The 16,036-nt window shown below is 39.7% G+C and overlaps 1 protein-coding gene across 1 annotated transcript in view; it reads right to left on the bottom strand.

Moving 5' to 3' along the window:
• The window catches only part of Nup155 (nucleoporin 155), a 48,704-nt gene extending 33,154 nt beyond the window's left edge, over window positions 1-15,550 (bottom strand). Inside the window, exons 1-10 of the mRNA XM_027401330.2 lie at window positions 15,254-15,550; window positions 12,644-12,781; window positions 11,641-11,737; window positions 9,233-9,303; window positions 8,480-8,572; window positions 7,272-7,438; window positions 5,969-6,074; window positions 4,547-4,620; window positions 2,527-2,618; window positions 147-244 (exon numbers count right to left, since the gene is read on the bottom strand). Coding sequence (XP_027257131.1) covers window positions 147-244; window positions 2,527-2,618; window positions 4,547-4,620; window positions 5,969-6,074; window positions 7,272-7,438; window positions 8,480-8,572; window positions 9,233-9,303; window positions 11,641-11,737; window positions 12,644-12,781; window positions 15,254-15,413 — 1,096 coding nt within the window. The 5' untranslated portion in view covers window positions 15,414-15,550. The remainder of the gene's footprint in view (window positions 1-146; window positions 245-2,526; window positions 2,619-4,546; window positions 4,621-5,968; window positions 6,075-7,271; window positions 7,439-8,479; window positions 8,573-9,232; window positions 9,304-11,640; window positions 11,738-12,643; window positions 12,782-15,253) is intronic.
• Between the last annotated feature and the right edge of the window lie 486 nt (window positions 15,551-16,036).

Raw genomic sequence — 16,036 nt, 5'->3', positions numbered from 1 at the left:
CCATTTTTTAAAAAAATCTTCATTTTATGAATTCTCAACATAGCTTAATAACTAGTGAAGGAATGAAAACATTTCTAATTGTACGTTTCCAAACCAAGTATCATCAAAATTTGTAAGAGCAGTGGCAGATATAGAAACAAACGTACCTGCATGAGTGACAGCCAGTAACTGACAGTCCAATGATTCAGAGTTTTCAATCACTGCTATTTGAACAATTGGCTTAAAAACAGAACGATCAATAGTCCTATAAGAAACAAAACCAAAATGCACCCTAGTTTATAAAGTCAAGTCAGAGGCAGGTATGGTGGCACAGACCTTTAATCACAGTACTGGGAAGCCAGAGGCAAGCAGATCTCTTTGAGTTTGAGGCCAGTGTGGTCTACATACTTAGCTCTAGGACAGCCAAAGATAAAATAGAGGGCCCTGTCTCATTAAATAATTAAATTCCTTAGAAAGTAACATAGCAGCAGTAGAAAGCAGTATCAAGACTCCAGTATATGCAGAGTTAAGACTAGGCCCCTTTTCAAACCACTGAAAAGACCATTTAATAAGGCTAAATAAACCCAAAGAGCTCTAGTGTTCTCAAGGAGTCAAATTACTATTGCAGGGATCACTACTGATTAAAAGGGAGAAAACAGAACTCTGTCATTAGGAGATAAATAAATTAAGCACCTCCAGATGCATCGATTTAATGAGTTTATGTAACCAGTATGTACTAGCTTAAAAAAGGAATGAGAGCTGGGTGTGATGGGAAGCAGACAGGGGGATCAGGAATTCAAGGTCATCCTGGACAACATCAAACTTTTGCTTCAAAAAAAAAAAAAAATACTACTGGGACCCTCATACATTATAAGACAAATTGAGAGACTAGAATATTTTATAAATAATTTCTGTACCTTCCTACCAAATGTCAACATTATGAAAAATAAAAGTTAATGAATAAAAGGAGTGTTCTGCATTAAAAAGACTAATGACCAATACAATTCATATAATCTAATAATAGAATTTGGAAAGAAAAAAAAGCCATAAAAATTGTTAAAGAGTTGTGTTGGCGTTAGCAGTATATTTACTCAAATTGGAAAGATGAGAATCACACAGCCACTGTACAAATTCATATTCTACATTTAAAAAGAGAGAAAGAGAATGAGGAGCCATACTTTATCATGAAAAATAGAATGTAAGCAAAAAACAAAAGAAACAAAGTCAAAATTTCAGAACTACTGGGAAATTAAACATTCACTATGTAATTATGTAGTTATACTAGTCCAACTTCCTCCCATATACATTTTTTTTTGAGACAGGATCTTACTATGTAGTCCTGGTTGGCAGAAATCACCTGCTTATGGCTCCTGAGTGCCCCGCCATGCCCACTTGCTAATTTTCTGCAATGTTACCACTGTACTTAAAAAAATGGAAGTGGAAAGACACGCTACCTGCACTTGACTTCCAAGTGACTTGGCTAGTACGGAAGAAGGTTAAGGAGGAGACCATCATTAGCAACTGGGGAATTTAGATAGATATCCTAAATCACAATTGATCAATTTGAGAGTACATAGTTAGGTTCTTTAGCAATTTAATAGTTTTGAGACAAGAGTTTCCCTGTGTAGCCCAGAGAGCATCAAAGTGAAAATCCTACTGCTTCAGTTGCATGACTTTTTAACATGCTGCTCATTTTCTTGTAGATGTGGCAAGCTTTCCAGAAGATAAAGAAAAAGGAAAACTGTCTTTCTAATCATTTGCACTCAGAATATACATTTTTATAATTAATAAGTAGGAAAAGAAAGCTGAAGATTTTCATTATGATAATCTGATCATTGTAATTACCCAAATTTACAGATAATCTAAAAAGTTGAGACCACTATTATAAAGGGAGAAGAATATCTACAGATCACTAAGTAGTTTGGCAAGTATGCAACATCTGGTTCAGAGTCCAGTACAGAAGTCCTTAGATTGCAAGTTGGATTCTAGCTCTTTAAGAAGCCAAAGAAAGAAATTGTATCATTTAGCTTCTGTTTTATTTAGAATTAAGTGGGATATTAAAGCTATGAAATTCTACCTTGTACCATGGAGGCCTGTTGCAAGGGGGGAGGAGCTGACCTACTTTATCTCTGCTATAACACTTATCACAACAAAGAGCTTGAGTTTAAAGTTCCAAGAAAAAATGCTGGTGTTTCAGCGAGGTGGCGGAATGTTTGCCTAGTGTGTGGGAGACCTTGGGTTTGAGTCTCAGCACCTTTGAAAAAAAAAGTCCAAGAGGGAAAAATGCAACAAGCTATACTTCACTCAAAATATGTTTCAAACCAACATGAGAACAGTCTATAACAACAAGGTTTCAAATACAATTTAATGTGATGTTCCTTAACCATTCAACTTTTAGAGATGTCTGGAGGCTTAATTTTATAGTATATATAACATATGTGCTATGTATAAATGCTATAGAAAGAATATACACTTATGTACATATACCATATATAAATAGTATAATCATATCTGCAAATGAAATGTTGACATTAAAGTACATATTACCTAGCAATGTTTCCAGCAGCACAGACAATGGCATTCTGTGAAACTGAGGCAACTCTACTCATCCCTTGTCCATCATGGCCCAAATCATAAACCTGTGAATAAAAATTGCTCCTTTAGACAGAATTATATGTCATATACATTATATTAAAGTTGACTTGTTCATTTAAAGAGTAAAATGATACTTACCAGACAAGGAAACATTAGAATATTTGAAATCTCACCAAGTCAAACAAACAATCAAAAAATGGCCTAAGAAAATGTTTGAGGTGTTTATTAGAAAAATCACAGTTGGGTCCGGTGGTGGGGGGCCATGCCTTTCATCCCAGCACTCGGGAGGCAGAGGCAGGTGGATCTATGTGAGTTCGAGACCAGCCTGGTCTACTGAGCAAATTCCAGGATATGTTCCAAAGCTACATAGAGAAACCATGTCTCAAAATGAACAAACGGGGGCTGGAGAGATGGCTCAGCGGTTAAGAGTTAACAGTCTTAATAGCGGTTAAGACTGTCCTTCCAGAGGTCCTGAGTTCAATTCCTGGCAACCACATGGTGGCTCACAACCATCTTAAGTGAGATCTGGTGCCCTCTGCTGGCATGCAGGCAGAAGACTGTACATATAATAAAATCTTAAAAAAAAAAAAAGATCAGAAGGAAGAAAGGAGGGAGGGAGGGAGGGAGGGAGGGAGGGAGAAAGGAAGGTAGATAGCAGGGAGCAAGCATCCACAATTGGGGGTCTGGAGAGATGGCTCAGAGGTTAAAAGCACTGGCTGCTATTCCAGAGGTCCTGAGTTCAATTCCCAGCAACCACTTGGTGGCTCACAATCATATATAATGAGATCTGGTGCCCTCTTCTGATGTGTAGTCATACATGCTGGCAGAATACTGTATACATAATAAATAAATCTCAAAAAGAAAGAGAGAGGGCCGGGCATTGGTGGCGCACGCCTTTAATCCCAGCACTCAGGAGGCAGAGGCATATGGATCTCTTTGAGTTCGAGGCCAGCCTGGTCTCCAGAGCGAGTGCCAGGATAGGCTCCAAAGCTACACGGAGAAACCCTGTCTCAAAAAACCAAAGACAGAGAGAGAGAGAGAGAGAGAGAGAGAGAGAGAGAGAGAGAGAGAGAGAGAAAGGAAGAGAATGAAAAGAAAAAGCACAGTTGAAGCCAGGCATGGTGATGAACACCAGTAAAAACAGATACTTGGGAGGTAGAGTCAGAGCAAGACTTCAAGGTCATCCATGGCCACAAATCAAGCTTAAGGCAGTCTAAACTTCATGAGAATTTGTCTCAAACAACAAATTTTACAAAACACAGAAAGTCTGAGTGATAAAACCTTCTTCATAAAACAGAGACGTGCCAGGTCTTGATGGTGCATGCCTTTAAACCCAGTACTTAGGAGGCAGAGGCCAGCCTGACCTAAAGAGTGAGTTCCACGATAGCTAGGGCTACACAAGGAAACCTTGCCTCAAAAAACAAAAGCAAAATACAAAACAAAATAAACAAAAGAGGGGTGTAAGCAGGTAAGATAATTCACTGGCTAAAGGTGCTGGCCACTACCAATCCGACAACTGGAGTTCCATCTCTGAATACCATAATAGAAAAAGAGAACTAGGGGCTGGAGAGATGACTCAGCGGTTAAGAGCACTGGTTGCTCTTACAGAGGACCCAGGTTCAGTTTCCAGCACCCACATGACAGCTCACAACTGTCTGTAATTCCAAGATCTGACACCCTCACACAGACATACATGCTGGCAAAATATCGATGCAAATAAAATAAAAATAAATTATAAAAAAAAAGAAAAAGTCCTGCCTTTAACAAAGGAGAGAGAGAGAACCAAAGGCTTGCCCTTAAAAAAAAAGAGAGAACTAACCCCTAAAGTTATCCTCTGTGTCACATAGGTGTGCATAAACACATGTGTGTACACACACACACACACACACACACACACACACACAGTAATTTAAAAAAAATTTAAAAAGGGATGCTTTTCTACTTTTAAGTGGTAGCAAATATGCATATTTACCTGTATTACTCCTTTTTCCGATCTTGTATACAAAATATTTCTGGAATTATCAATTTCAATTTGAACAATAGGATCTAAAAGTAAAACAGAAGAAAGCCAAACCCCAACGATTATCAATTGAACAGTCACAACAAATTAAAACTGATGCATTAGGATTTGCATTCAGGGGCTTTCTACTCTCTTACTTAGTTGTTAAAGTAAGGACCAAGCCAGAGAATGTTAGCTCACACAAAGATGTCAAATACTGTCACTATCAAGGGGAGCACAAATAGCTTACAGCTTCAGGTAAGTTACTGGATGCTGCTCTCCAGTAATCCTAGCTTGTAGGAGGCTATGGCCCAAGAACTGCTTAAGAGCTTAAGAAATAGATTAAACACAGGTGGTGGTGGTGGTAGTGGTGATGGCACAAACCTTTAATCCCAGCACTCTGGAGGCAGAGGCAGGAAGATCTCTGTGAGTTTGAGGCCAGCCTGATCTATAGAGCTAGATCTGGGACAGCCAAGGCTACCCAAGAAAACTTGTCTGAAAAAACTAAAAGAGAGAGAGAGAGAAAGAAATATATAAGAGTTACTAAGCCAGGCTGTGAATATAGCAAAACTCTGTCTTAAAAGAAAAACTACTCATTCTATCTTCTAAATGAATTTTTAATTTTTAAAATTTTGTTTTCAGGGCCAGTTGGTGGTGGCCCATGCCTTTAATCCCAGCACCTGGAAGGCAGAGGCAGGTGGATCTCTGAGTTTGAGGACAGACTGGTTCTAGGACAGCCAGGGCTGCAAGGAGAAACCCTGTCTCAAAAGAACTAAACAACTGAGAGATATAAATTTGAGCTGGGAATTTATTCTTGACCATTTATCACATATGTAAATCTGTCTCTCTTACTTGTGCATGTATGCAGAGACAGACAGACCACACAAACATCTTTTTGTTTAAGTAGGAAAGGTATTTTGGACATAGTCCAGGAATGATCCTGAATTTGCAGAAAATGAACTGAAGATTACAATGTCTTTCTGTTTTATAATGTCTCTGCTCTTTGAGACACCTCACGGACATATAACAAATGCAGAATTTAAGTATATAAAAAGTATTTTAACTAAGAATGCAAATTTCTGAAGAAAACGTTAAGCCTGACACCGGGCATGGTGGTGGTGCACGCCTTTAGTCCCAGAACTGGGGAGGCAGAGGTAGGCAGATACGAGAGTTTGAGACCAGCCTGGTCTACTAGAGCTAGTTCCAGGGCAGCCTCCAAAGTCACAGAGAAACCCTGTCTCGAAAAACCAAAAACAAACCACACACACACACACACACACACACACACACACACACACACACACACACACACACACACACACACACACACACACACAGTTAAGCCTGAAAGTACCAAAAATTTTCTTTTATTTGCCCAATTTGTTTCCTACTTACCATCTTCTGAGAATGTGAACTGCAGCAAGGAAGGGACAAGGAAGGAAAGTGAGCTCTTCGAGTGGTTTATCTTCCTACATCTTTGACTGAACCAGCCTGCTTCTGCCTTGGAGAAAAGCAATACATGACTTGTAATACAGGTAACACAATGACTGTATCCATGCTTATTAAAGCCTCTCCATGTCTCCATGAATCACCAGCGATTATAAAGACAGGAAAATATCTTCAAAATTAATTACAAATCATTCTATAATTAGAAATAACTACTAAATACAAAAAATAACGTTCAAGAAATATTATTCAATGAAAAGCCAATTGTGAAAATAACTAATAGTAACCTAAGGACATACATTTGCAAACATAAACTGATTGCATATACATACAAACACAGCATATACATACAAACACATGCAAACAGATATTTATCTATATATAAATACACATATACCAACATAAGTATCATGCTTTGAAACAGTGGTTCTTAACTTTCCTAATGCTGTGACCCTTGAATACAATTCATGTTGTGGTGATTCCCACCGATAAAATTGTATTTGTTGTTACTTCATGATTGTAATTCTGCTACTGTTGTATATTGTAGTATAAATATCTGATATGCAACCCCCTATGGGGGTTTGTGATCCATAGGTTGGGAACGATTGCTTTAAAGTCACATATAAACAGATTATCACAGTAGGAAAGCTGCGATACATTCACAGACACAGTGCTTGTCTAACACTTGTGAAGCTCTGAGCCAAGTTCTAGAATACTGACCTTTGCTCCAAGAAAGAAGGGTTTTACCCAGGAGGACTGGGTCTTATGGGTATGGAGAAGTGATGGAAGACTATAGTTTATGCTTGAATATTTTCCTATCCTATATATGTATGTGTGTGCATACATACATACATACATACATACATACATACATACATACATACATCCTGAAGGAGCTTTGTAACCTATGAGATTAAGATATCCTTTATTAAGTAAATGCCAGCCAAACGTAAGCCAGAGCATGCCAGGGGCAGCAAGGCAGGAGGCCAGAGAGAAGGGGCCCCCCCATGTACCTTGTCTGTCTCTTTAAACCCTATCTCATATCATCCTGACCTCACCTTGACCATGCCCATTAGGGCGTGGTTAGGCACACCTGTAGCCAGCTTCTAGCAGGAGTGGCTTACACTGTCCCCTACATATATATCATGCAATTAGAAAATTAAGACAAAAGCTTTTCTTTTCCTTTACAAGAGACAGAAAAACAAACAAACAAACAAACAAAACAAAAACAAATGTAAATGTTAAGGCTTACTTGGTATGCTACTTCATATAAACATCCGTCCTTTCCAGCCAAAAAAATCCTGCCACTCTCAGTGGAAGTAATTGTTAAAAGGTAAGTGTTATCCGTGGGAAGAGAATACAAAGGGTCTGGAAGCAGCTGCATCCCACCACACATACTGTCGTTAAGAACGCCAGAACCTACAAGTGTGCAACAAGAAAAACCAGGGAACATTTTTCTTAGCTTTTTCAAACTTTAAAATAATCCTCACATTATCTTGAGAACTGGTAACTTTACCTACTAAAATAGCCCAAACACCTATGGCATACTTTATAAAGTTACCATAAAAGCTTGAGGGACTGGAGAGATGGCTCAGACTCAGGGGTTAAAGAGCACTTTATGCTCTTTCAGAACACATGAGTTCAGTTCTCAGCACCTACATGGAAGTTACTAACATCCCTCTGTAACTTAAGTTCTGGAGGATCTAACATCACCTGGCCTCCTCAGACACCAAGCAAACACACAATGCACAAATATACATTCAGGCAAAATATTCATACACACAAAATAAAAATAAACCTTGCTTGGCTACGGTGGTGCACACCTTTAATCCCATCACTTGGGAGGCAGAGCCAGGCAGATCTCTATGAGTTCGAGGTGAGCCTGGTCTACAGAGCGAGTTCCAGGACAGCCAGGGCTACTCAGTAAAACCCTACCCCAAAAAACTAATAAATAATTCTTAAACAAAAAAAATGGTTTAACACAGTGGCCAGGGATGTGGTTTAGTAGTAAAGTGCTTGCACTGCATATGTAAGATCTTGAACTCAATTCCTTGTAGCGTACATGCACAAACATTCACTAAAGATAATTCTTAAACTGCACGTATAGTACACATATTTATCACATTTAGCAAAATAGCAAGAAAAAGCAAACCCAAACTCATGTGAGGATTTAGTACTAAAAAACCATTGTAATATTCATTTCAACATACTATCATTTTTAAAAACCTAGCATATGGGGGCTGGAGAGATGGCTCAGAGGTTAAGAGCACTGGCTGCTATCCAGAGGTCCTGAGTTCAATTCCCAGCAACCACATGGCGGCTCACAGCCATCTGTTATGAGATCTGGTACCCTCTTCTGGTGTGCAAATATACATTGAAGCAGAATGTTGTATACATAATAAATAAATAAAATCTTAAAAAATACAAAAAAAACCTTAGCATATGAGTGGGCTACCATACCTGTCTGTACATTAGCATAGCTGAGTCCAAGAATTACTATATCCACAGGGGTTGCCAAAACCAACAGGTGGCGTACATGAGGTTGAAAAATGCCTATGGCAAAGCAGACAAAGGTACATTATCTTCTGAAAAACACACAGCATGTAGGCAGGAATAAAATATGGCTGTACCATTAAAGTGAGCTCCTAACTAGACAACAAAAGTCTGATTCCCAGTCAGCAAATTGTGATGATTAAATATTCCTATGTTAAAGCACTAAAAAGTACATAAACATAGAAAAGAACTAACAGGAAATAATGGATTTAACAGTTAGTGTCATATAAAAATTATAGCATACACATACCGGGTAAACATTACCTAGCCACACATAAGAAGGAAATTTGTGGGATAAATTTGAGGTAGCCCAATCCAAGTTAGCCTCAATCCAGTGATGTAACTGAAGATGACCTTGAAATGATCTCCCCCCTCCCTGTCCCATGTTGGGATTACAGGCATGTGCTGCCACACCAGGCAGAAAAGGAAGGAAATTCAGATATACCCAACATGCATGATCTGTGAAGACTCATACTAAGTGAAGCAAGCTGGACACAAAATAACAAAAACTACAGATAAAAAGTCAATCATATAGATAAAAGTAGAGTGATTGCTGCCAGGTGTTATAAGGAAGAGTAGGAATTTTTTTGATTGAGCCCTTAAAACATTTGGAGAATATGTGCATAGTCATAATCTCATCCTGATAGTTTTATCTCTTACCAGATTTTGGTTTCACAAGCCCCACAGCAAGAATTGTCTCACTGAGTCCATCAAAATAGGCAAGGTCACCTCTGTTCAAAGTAAAGAAAACATGTTTATATATGTATATGTGTGTGTGTGTGTATATATATATATATATAATATATATATATATATATATATCTTATTTATAATGCTCTTTATTAGCTGCATAAATTTAGATATAGAATAGAGTAAAAACCTAAAACAGCAAACAAAACTAGTGAAGGACTAAGACACAGGCACTAGATCTTTCTAAGGATAAGCTAGAGAAACTTTCCAAGCATCTATCCAAGCTGCAAGCAATGGCTACCAAATAATGACAATCCCCGGACAGGGGCAGGAGTGTGGAGAGGACTGTCTGGGAAGGCTCTCGGAAAACTTAATGATAATAATAGAATAGGAAAAATTCTCCAGTGTGTAATCTGTATCATAATGCAGAGAGATTATAAAGGAATTCAGAAACCAATGGTATTGAGGTCATTCCATCAACAAATCCAAATTCAACATAACTCTTGACCTGGAAAAAAGCCAATTCTTGCCACAGTAAAGGTCTACCCACTGAACCCTAGTCAAAGAGGAGGCAGATCCATGTCTTAAGATAATTACTTGTTAAATGAATGAGTATTAGATTTGAATAGAAAAGTAAAAATGTCACTAAAGTTAAGACTTTTATAACAAACACACAGACCATTGCTATTATGATTAAGACACTCAAGGAAATGCCTAGTTAAATAAATTGTTTTTGTTTTGTTTTTCAAGACAGAGTTTCTCTGTGGTTTTGGAGGCTGCCCAGGCTGGTCTCGAAATCACAGAGATCCGCCTGACTCTGCCTCCTCTGCTGGGATTAAAGGCATGTACCACCACCACCCAGAGTTAAATATAGTTTTAAGATTAAGTATCTTTCTACAGAATGTAAGTTGTCAAATGGTATAATTTTGATGAAATAGCATTTTGAATGTGTTCATGTGTACATATCTGTTTCTAAAAGGGCATCAGTTATTCAATGCAAGAGTAACAGCTTAACTACACAGGCCTTCTATGACAATTCCTATCTCAATAAGGATATAGATGACTCAAACAGGTAACTGAGTGACTGAAATATGAAGTGGAAGTAACACAAGACTTACCTGTAAAGACAAAGAAAGCTAACCAGATCAATATACTGCTATATTTAAGATACACTGACTTTGGATTTTATATATTCTGTATATTTAACTTACACATAAAGTAAAAAAACCATGAAACAACTATCACTTCAATAATTACCAACTTCCACAGAAATGTAAGGAAACAGTCTTTATAAGGCACCACCACCAGGGCCCATGTAATGGAAAAAGAAAACTGACTCGTGCAAGTTGTTTTCAGATTGCCACAAACACTGTGGTACACACACCCGAACACATACACAAAAGAAATTAAATATAATCAAAAAACAAAAAATGCCAAATGACAGATCAAAAATACCAATGTATAAGCTTTTCTACAGACTACAAATTGGAATTTATGCCTTGTTTCTTAAGAGGTCCTTTGGAAGATGGGGATATAACTCAATGAGAGAACACTTAACATGCATGATACAGTAGGATTAATCCCCAGGACTTTGAAACTAGCAAACCAACTAATAAACAACAACAAAAAACAAGAGCAGTATTTTGGTTGGGGAATGTAGCTCCATGGTAGAGTGCTTGCCATGAGTAGGTTGAGGTAGTACTTAGACCAAGAACGTTGTTCAAGAAATTGTTACAAAAAGAGTCCACATTGTGCATATGTGTGCACAGGTATGCTTGTGTGCATGCATGTATAGAAGTCAGAGGTTAGCAATGTAGGCTGTCTTCTTCCACTTTCTACCCCCCCCCTCCAGACAGGGTTTCTCTGTATTGCTTTGGAGTCTGTCCTGGAGCTCGCTCTAAAGACCAGGTTGGCTTCAAACTCACAGAGATCCACCTGCCTCTGCCTCCAGAGTGCTGGGATTAAAGGCATGCACCACCAATACCCAGCTTCTACCTTATTTTTTAAGACAATTTTTCTCACTGAACTTGGAGTTCACTGTTTCAACTAGACCAGCTGGCCGGTAAAACACCAGCATCTGCCTGTCTCTGCCCCTCAATGTATACTGTCATGCCTGGCCTTTCTTTATGTGAATGTTAAGGATCTGAGCTCGGGTTTTCATGCTTGCTTCTTGAATAGCAAGCACTTCAGTCACTGAGCCATCCCAAGCCCCCAAATCCACATTTCAATGCCCCCAGATGACTAGATTGCATAATGGGAAGCACTGACCCAAACAAGATAAACAAAAGTTAAAAATCAGACAGTTTCTGATGAGTAGAACACTAGCTGCAATAAACAATAAAGGTTAAGAGAATCCCAAGCCAGCCTTCCATACATACCCATCTTCATAGTTCCACATGAATATGTCACTGTCAATTGTAAGCCAAGCTCTGCTGATAGGGGGAAAAACACCCATCATGCAGTTACACTGCATATCTGAGGAAGCATGAATGTAAGGTGCAAACAGTCCAATTATTTTTTCTCAATTCGTTTAGTACCTTTTGACTTAAAACCCACGATCTCTTGGCTAGATTTGTCACTCGGTGATTCAGCGATTGCCTGGCACCCATGAGGCTCCTGTCCACATTCCTTCTCTCTTTTCTCTTTACTTCCCTTTTAAATTATTTTATTTATTTTGTGTGGTTGTGTTTTATCCTGATGTATGTCTTTGTAACATGTGTGCCCAAAGAGGCCAGAAGAGGGCCTTGAAGACCCTGGAATTAAGAATTAACAGACAGTTGTGAGCCACCAAGTGGGTGCTGGGAATCTAATGTGTGTCCTCTTTACTGCTGAATTATTTCCAGCTGATAACACTTGTTCCTTTTTTCTTGAGATAGCACTATTAGCTCAAGCTGTCTTGGGAACTGTAATTCTCTTGCCTTATCCTCACAACTGCTGTGGTTACACTGGAACTCACTTATCCCCTGTGTCTACCACCCAAGCACTGAGATTAAAGGTGTCTGCCACCATGAATGACCCATGCTTATTTACTCTAAGACCGGAAGCAAACTACCCAGGCACTGTTTTTGACGTAAGGTCTTATGATATAGCCCAGGTTGGCTGCAAGAGTGCCAACAATCCTCCTGCCTCAACCTCCTGAGTACCAGCATTAAAGATATATGCCAGTACCCAAGACTGAAAATTTTGGGCGAGGTGGGTAATGAAGATTGAACAGCTGTGCCTCAGATAAGACAGACAAGTGCTCTACCACTGAGCATTGGCTCTGCTCTGAAAACTCGTAAATAACTTACAGACATTGTGTAAACATAGAACAGGAGTTATAATAATGAAAGCACTAATCTAATATTTATAAAATAGCTAAATAAAAAAGCAATAGGATACGTCCAAACTGTTCAACCAGCTCAGGTGGAAGGGGAACTCTTCGAATAGTGCTGATCTCTGGAAGGCTGGGTACTGACAGCAAACCTGGTCCTTGGAGAGGGTAATCCATATCAGACATTCCAGAAACGGTAGGACTGTCTACAAAAATAAATAAATAAATAAAAAGAAGCATTTATATACAACAGTAAGGTATTATTAGAATAGATAAGCAATTCAAGCTCCCTCTATCCCACCCCACCCCAGTGCTTTTGATGTCTTTGATATTAAGGAATTCTGACCTGCTATAAAGTGGAACTAAGAAATCCCATTGTTAAAAGTTGGGACAGTTACTGGTTTCAAGGCTATCAAGATTGGGGATGTAGCTCAGTTAGCACAGTTCTTGCCTAGCTGTAATTCCTAGCTTAGCAAAAAAATCAGGCATGGTGGCATATGTCTGCATTCCTAGCACTCTGGGAGAGAAGGTGAATGAAAGAGGATCAAGAATTCAAGGCTATCTTAGACTACAGTTAGAAACCAGCCCCAGTTGCATTAGATCCTGTCCTAAAACCAAAACAAATCCATTCTTTTCCCCTTTGGATTTCTCCTCCTCCAGACCAACATGTCACATACAAATAGTACTAAAAATACAATATATTACTGGGAGTTGGTGGGGGACATAGACTGTTCTCAATAAAGAATTATTTTTCCCCTCAAGACAGGGTTTCTCTGTGTAGCTTTTGAAGCCTGTCCTGGCACTCAATATGTAGACCAGGCTGACCTTAAACTCACAAAGATCCACCTACTTCTACCTCCCAAGTGCTGAAATTAAAGGTATACACCACCACTGCCAAGCTCAATAAAGAATTCTTATTGTGCTTCCTTTCTCTTGCTCGATGTTTCAGAGCCTAGGGGAAGGAGTGGGCTAGTCTGCTTGACTCGTACTTCAGGGCCCTGAACACTACACCTGACTGACAATAATTCAAGTCACCTTACTGGGCTCTAATTTGGAATACACAGATTTGGGGGGAAGTGACATTAAATACTAATCACTGTGGTCCAACAATCATGGATATGCCTCCTACAACATGGTTCACTCGTATAACGGCTTACTCCTCCACTGGAGTCTTTTTTTTTTTTTTTTTTTTTTGGTAACTCTAAATCATATAATACAGGTTTTTTTTTTTTTTTTTTTTTTTTTTTTTTGAGGCAGGCTTTCTCTGTGTAACCACCCTGGCTGGCTTGTTCTAGGTCCTTGAACTCACTTTGTACACCAGGTTGCCCTCCCAGTACACAGAGATCTGCCTGTCTCTGATTCCCCAGTGCTGGAGTTAAAGGTGTGCATTTCCACCGCCCAGCCTAAAATATAATTTTAATACAATGCACAGCTGAAACAAAGTAGCAATACAAAAAAGATGAATAACTCTGTGAAGATGAGAATGTGAATGGTCAAGAAAACTCAAAGATAACAAAAGGCTCTCTTTTTGGAGACAGGCTCTCACCGTTTAGTTCTGGTCATCCTGCAATCACTATGTAGACTACACAGACCTCAAACTCAAAAGAGATTTTTCCTGCCTCTGCCTTCTAAGTGCTGAGATTAAAGATGTGTAGCACCATGCCTGAATTAAACTACAGACTTCACTAAGAGTTTGGGAAGGATCTGAGGCAGAAATCTCTGAGTTCAAGGCCAGCCTGGTCTACAGAGTGATTTCTAGGACAACCAGGGCTATACAGAAAGAATTTGGGAAGTCTGTTAGGCAGAGGGGAAAAAAAATGCTAGAGGGAAAGGGATTGGTGTGAGGAAGTATATGTAAACAGTGTACATATTTAAGAGTATCAGAAAGCACGACTCTTTATATCTTGTTTTCAAACTTAAGGTGGACATATTCAGATGACTGTGGCTAATAGGTCAAACATCTTCTCAAAGGCAAGCCCATTTGTTAGTAGCTGTCAAGTACAAAGGCTACTGGTACTTCTGATTAGAAATCTCTCGAAAGGTTTTTATAAATCGTTACACGTGTATTGGTCTACTTTACATCAATTATCCTGCTTAAAGTACCTTTGTTTTGCTCACAAGTCTCATCTGTACCATAACCGGTATCTACTTTTCTCCAACTTTCATGTTTCAAGAGTCACTTTGTAGCAACTAATGCAATTCCACAAACCTTTAGTTGGTTACAGTTTTTTAACCTTAAGGCAAATACTTTCAGGTATCTCGTTTGTTGACAGATGCACTTTGTCCTACCGTCCCTGTCAGTCAGAATTCTGACTCCTATTACTTCTTTACTGGTTCGTACCACCATTTATAAATATGCCAATTATACACATAAGATACGACTCTGAGAGAACCTTGTAGATTTCCAAATTAACTCGTTTGCTTTTCTGATTGCCTCATCCCTGATACAAGAAATGTACAAAAAGGGAATCTGGTATCTACAATGAACAAAATGTAGACAAGAAAAAAAAAACTGAGAGGAATTTGCAGTTCTTCAAAAATTTAGGAAACCCAGCCCTAATCTCTGAATGTCTTCGCAAGCACTAATGTAGAGATAAGTAAGGACTAAGACAAGAGAATCAGACCAGAATCTCTTAGGCGGAGAAACAGGGCTCCAGTGGACCGATTGATTCACTCACTTGGGGCGGACACCATGAGCAGCTCGGAAAGGTCCGGGTACATGCGGTCTTCTTGCAACTGTCGGTCGATAAGCCTCCCTGCATTTTCCAAAGCTTCCTGCAGGGAGGCGGCCGACGACGTGGAGGCCATCATCATCGAGCCCAGCACAGACGATGGCATGTCGATAATCGCGGACACCAGGCTACAAAAATAATGCAAAGCCGAGGTGACACGAGATAAAAACCAAGCGAGTCCAAAACCGCTCGCTGGGACGCGCGCGCCAAACGAAACACAGGGCGCCAGATCATGACGCACTTCCTGCTCGTCCTCCTGGGTCCTGGAAGACGCCGTTTCCGGGACAGAAAGAGGAGGCAGTTGAAGGGGTTGGACTTTGGAGGAGTAAGGGAGGAGGCTGGAGTTGAGTTTGTAGATTGCCTGGGGAGGGAAGGAAGGGTGGAGAGGGGAGGGACCAGGAGGAGAGGGGCGGGCGGGGTAGGAAGGGAAAGGGAGGAGGAACTCCGGGTGCGGAGCGGGCTAGGGGGCGCTGGCGGTCGGCCGAGCGGTGGTGACCCTGCGCGAGCTGAACCTTGGCCTTGAGCCCCACCCTCAAGTTGGAATTCGGTGACTGCAGCTACTTAGCAGTGCACACATCCGTTACCATAGCGCCCTAATATGTGCACTCAATAGACCATCTAGTTCTAGGAAACTGAAAGTCTACCGGGCCAGGCATCATGGCTTCTGCTGGTAATATCAAACTAATACACTTTTGACCTTTGAGGTAGTTAATGCAAAGACAAAGTAAA

This window comes from Cricetulus griseus, chromosome 2 (genome assembly GCF_003668045.3).
Source record: "Cricetulus griseus strain 17A/GY chromosome 2, alternate assembly CriGri-PICRH-1.0, whole genome shotgun sequence".
Taxonomy (NCBI): domain Eukaryota; kingdom Metazoa; phylum Chordata; class Mammalia; order Rodentia; family Cricetidae; genus Cricetulus; species Cricetulus griseus.
Note: the sequence above shows the minus strand (reverse complement) of the source record. Positions and strands in the feature narration are given on the sequence as shown.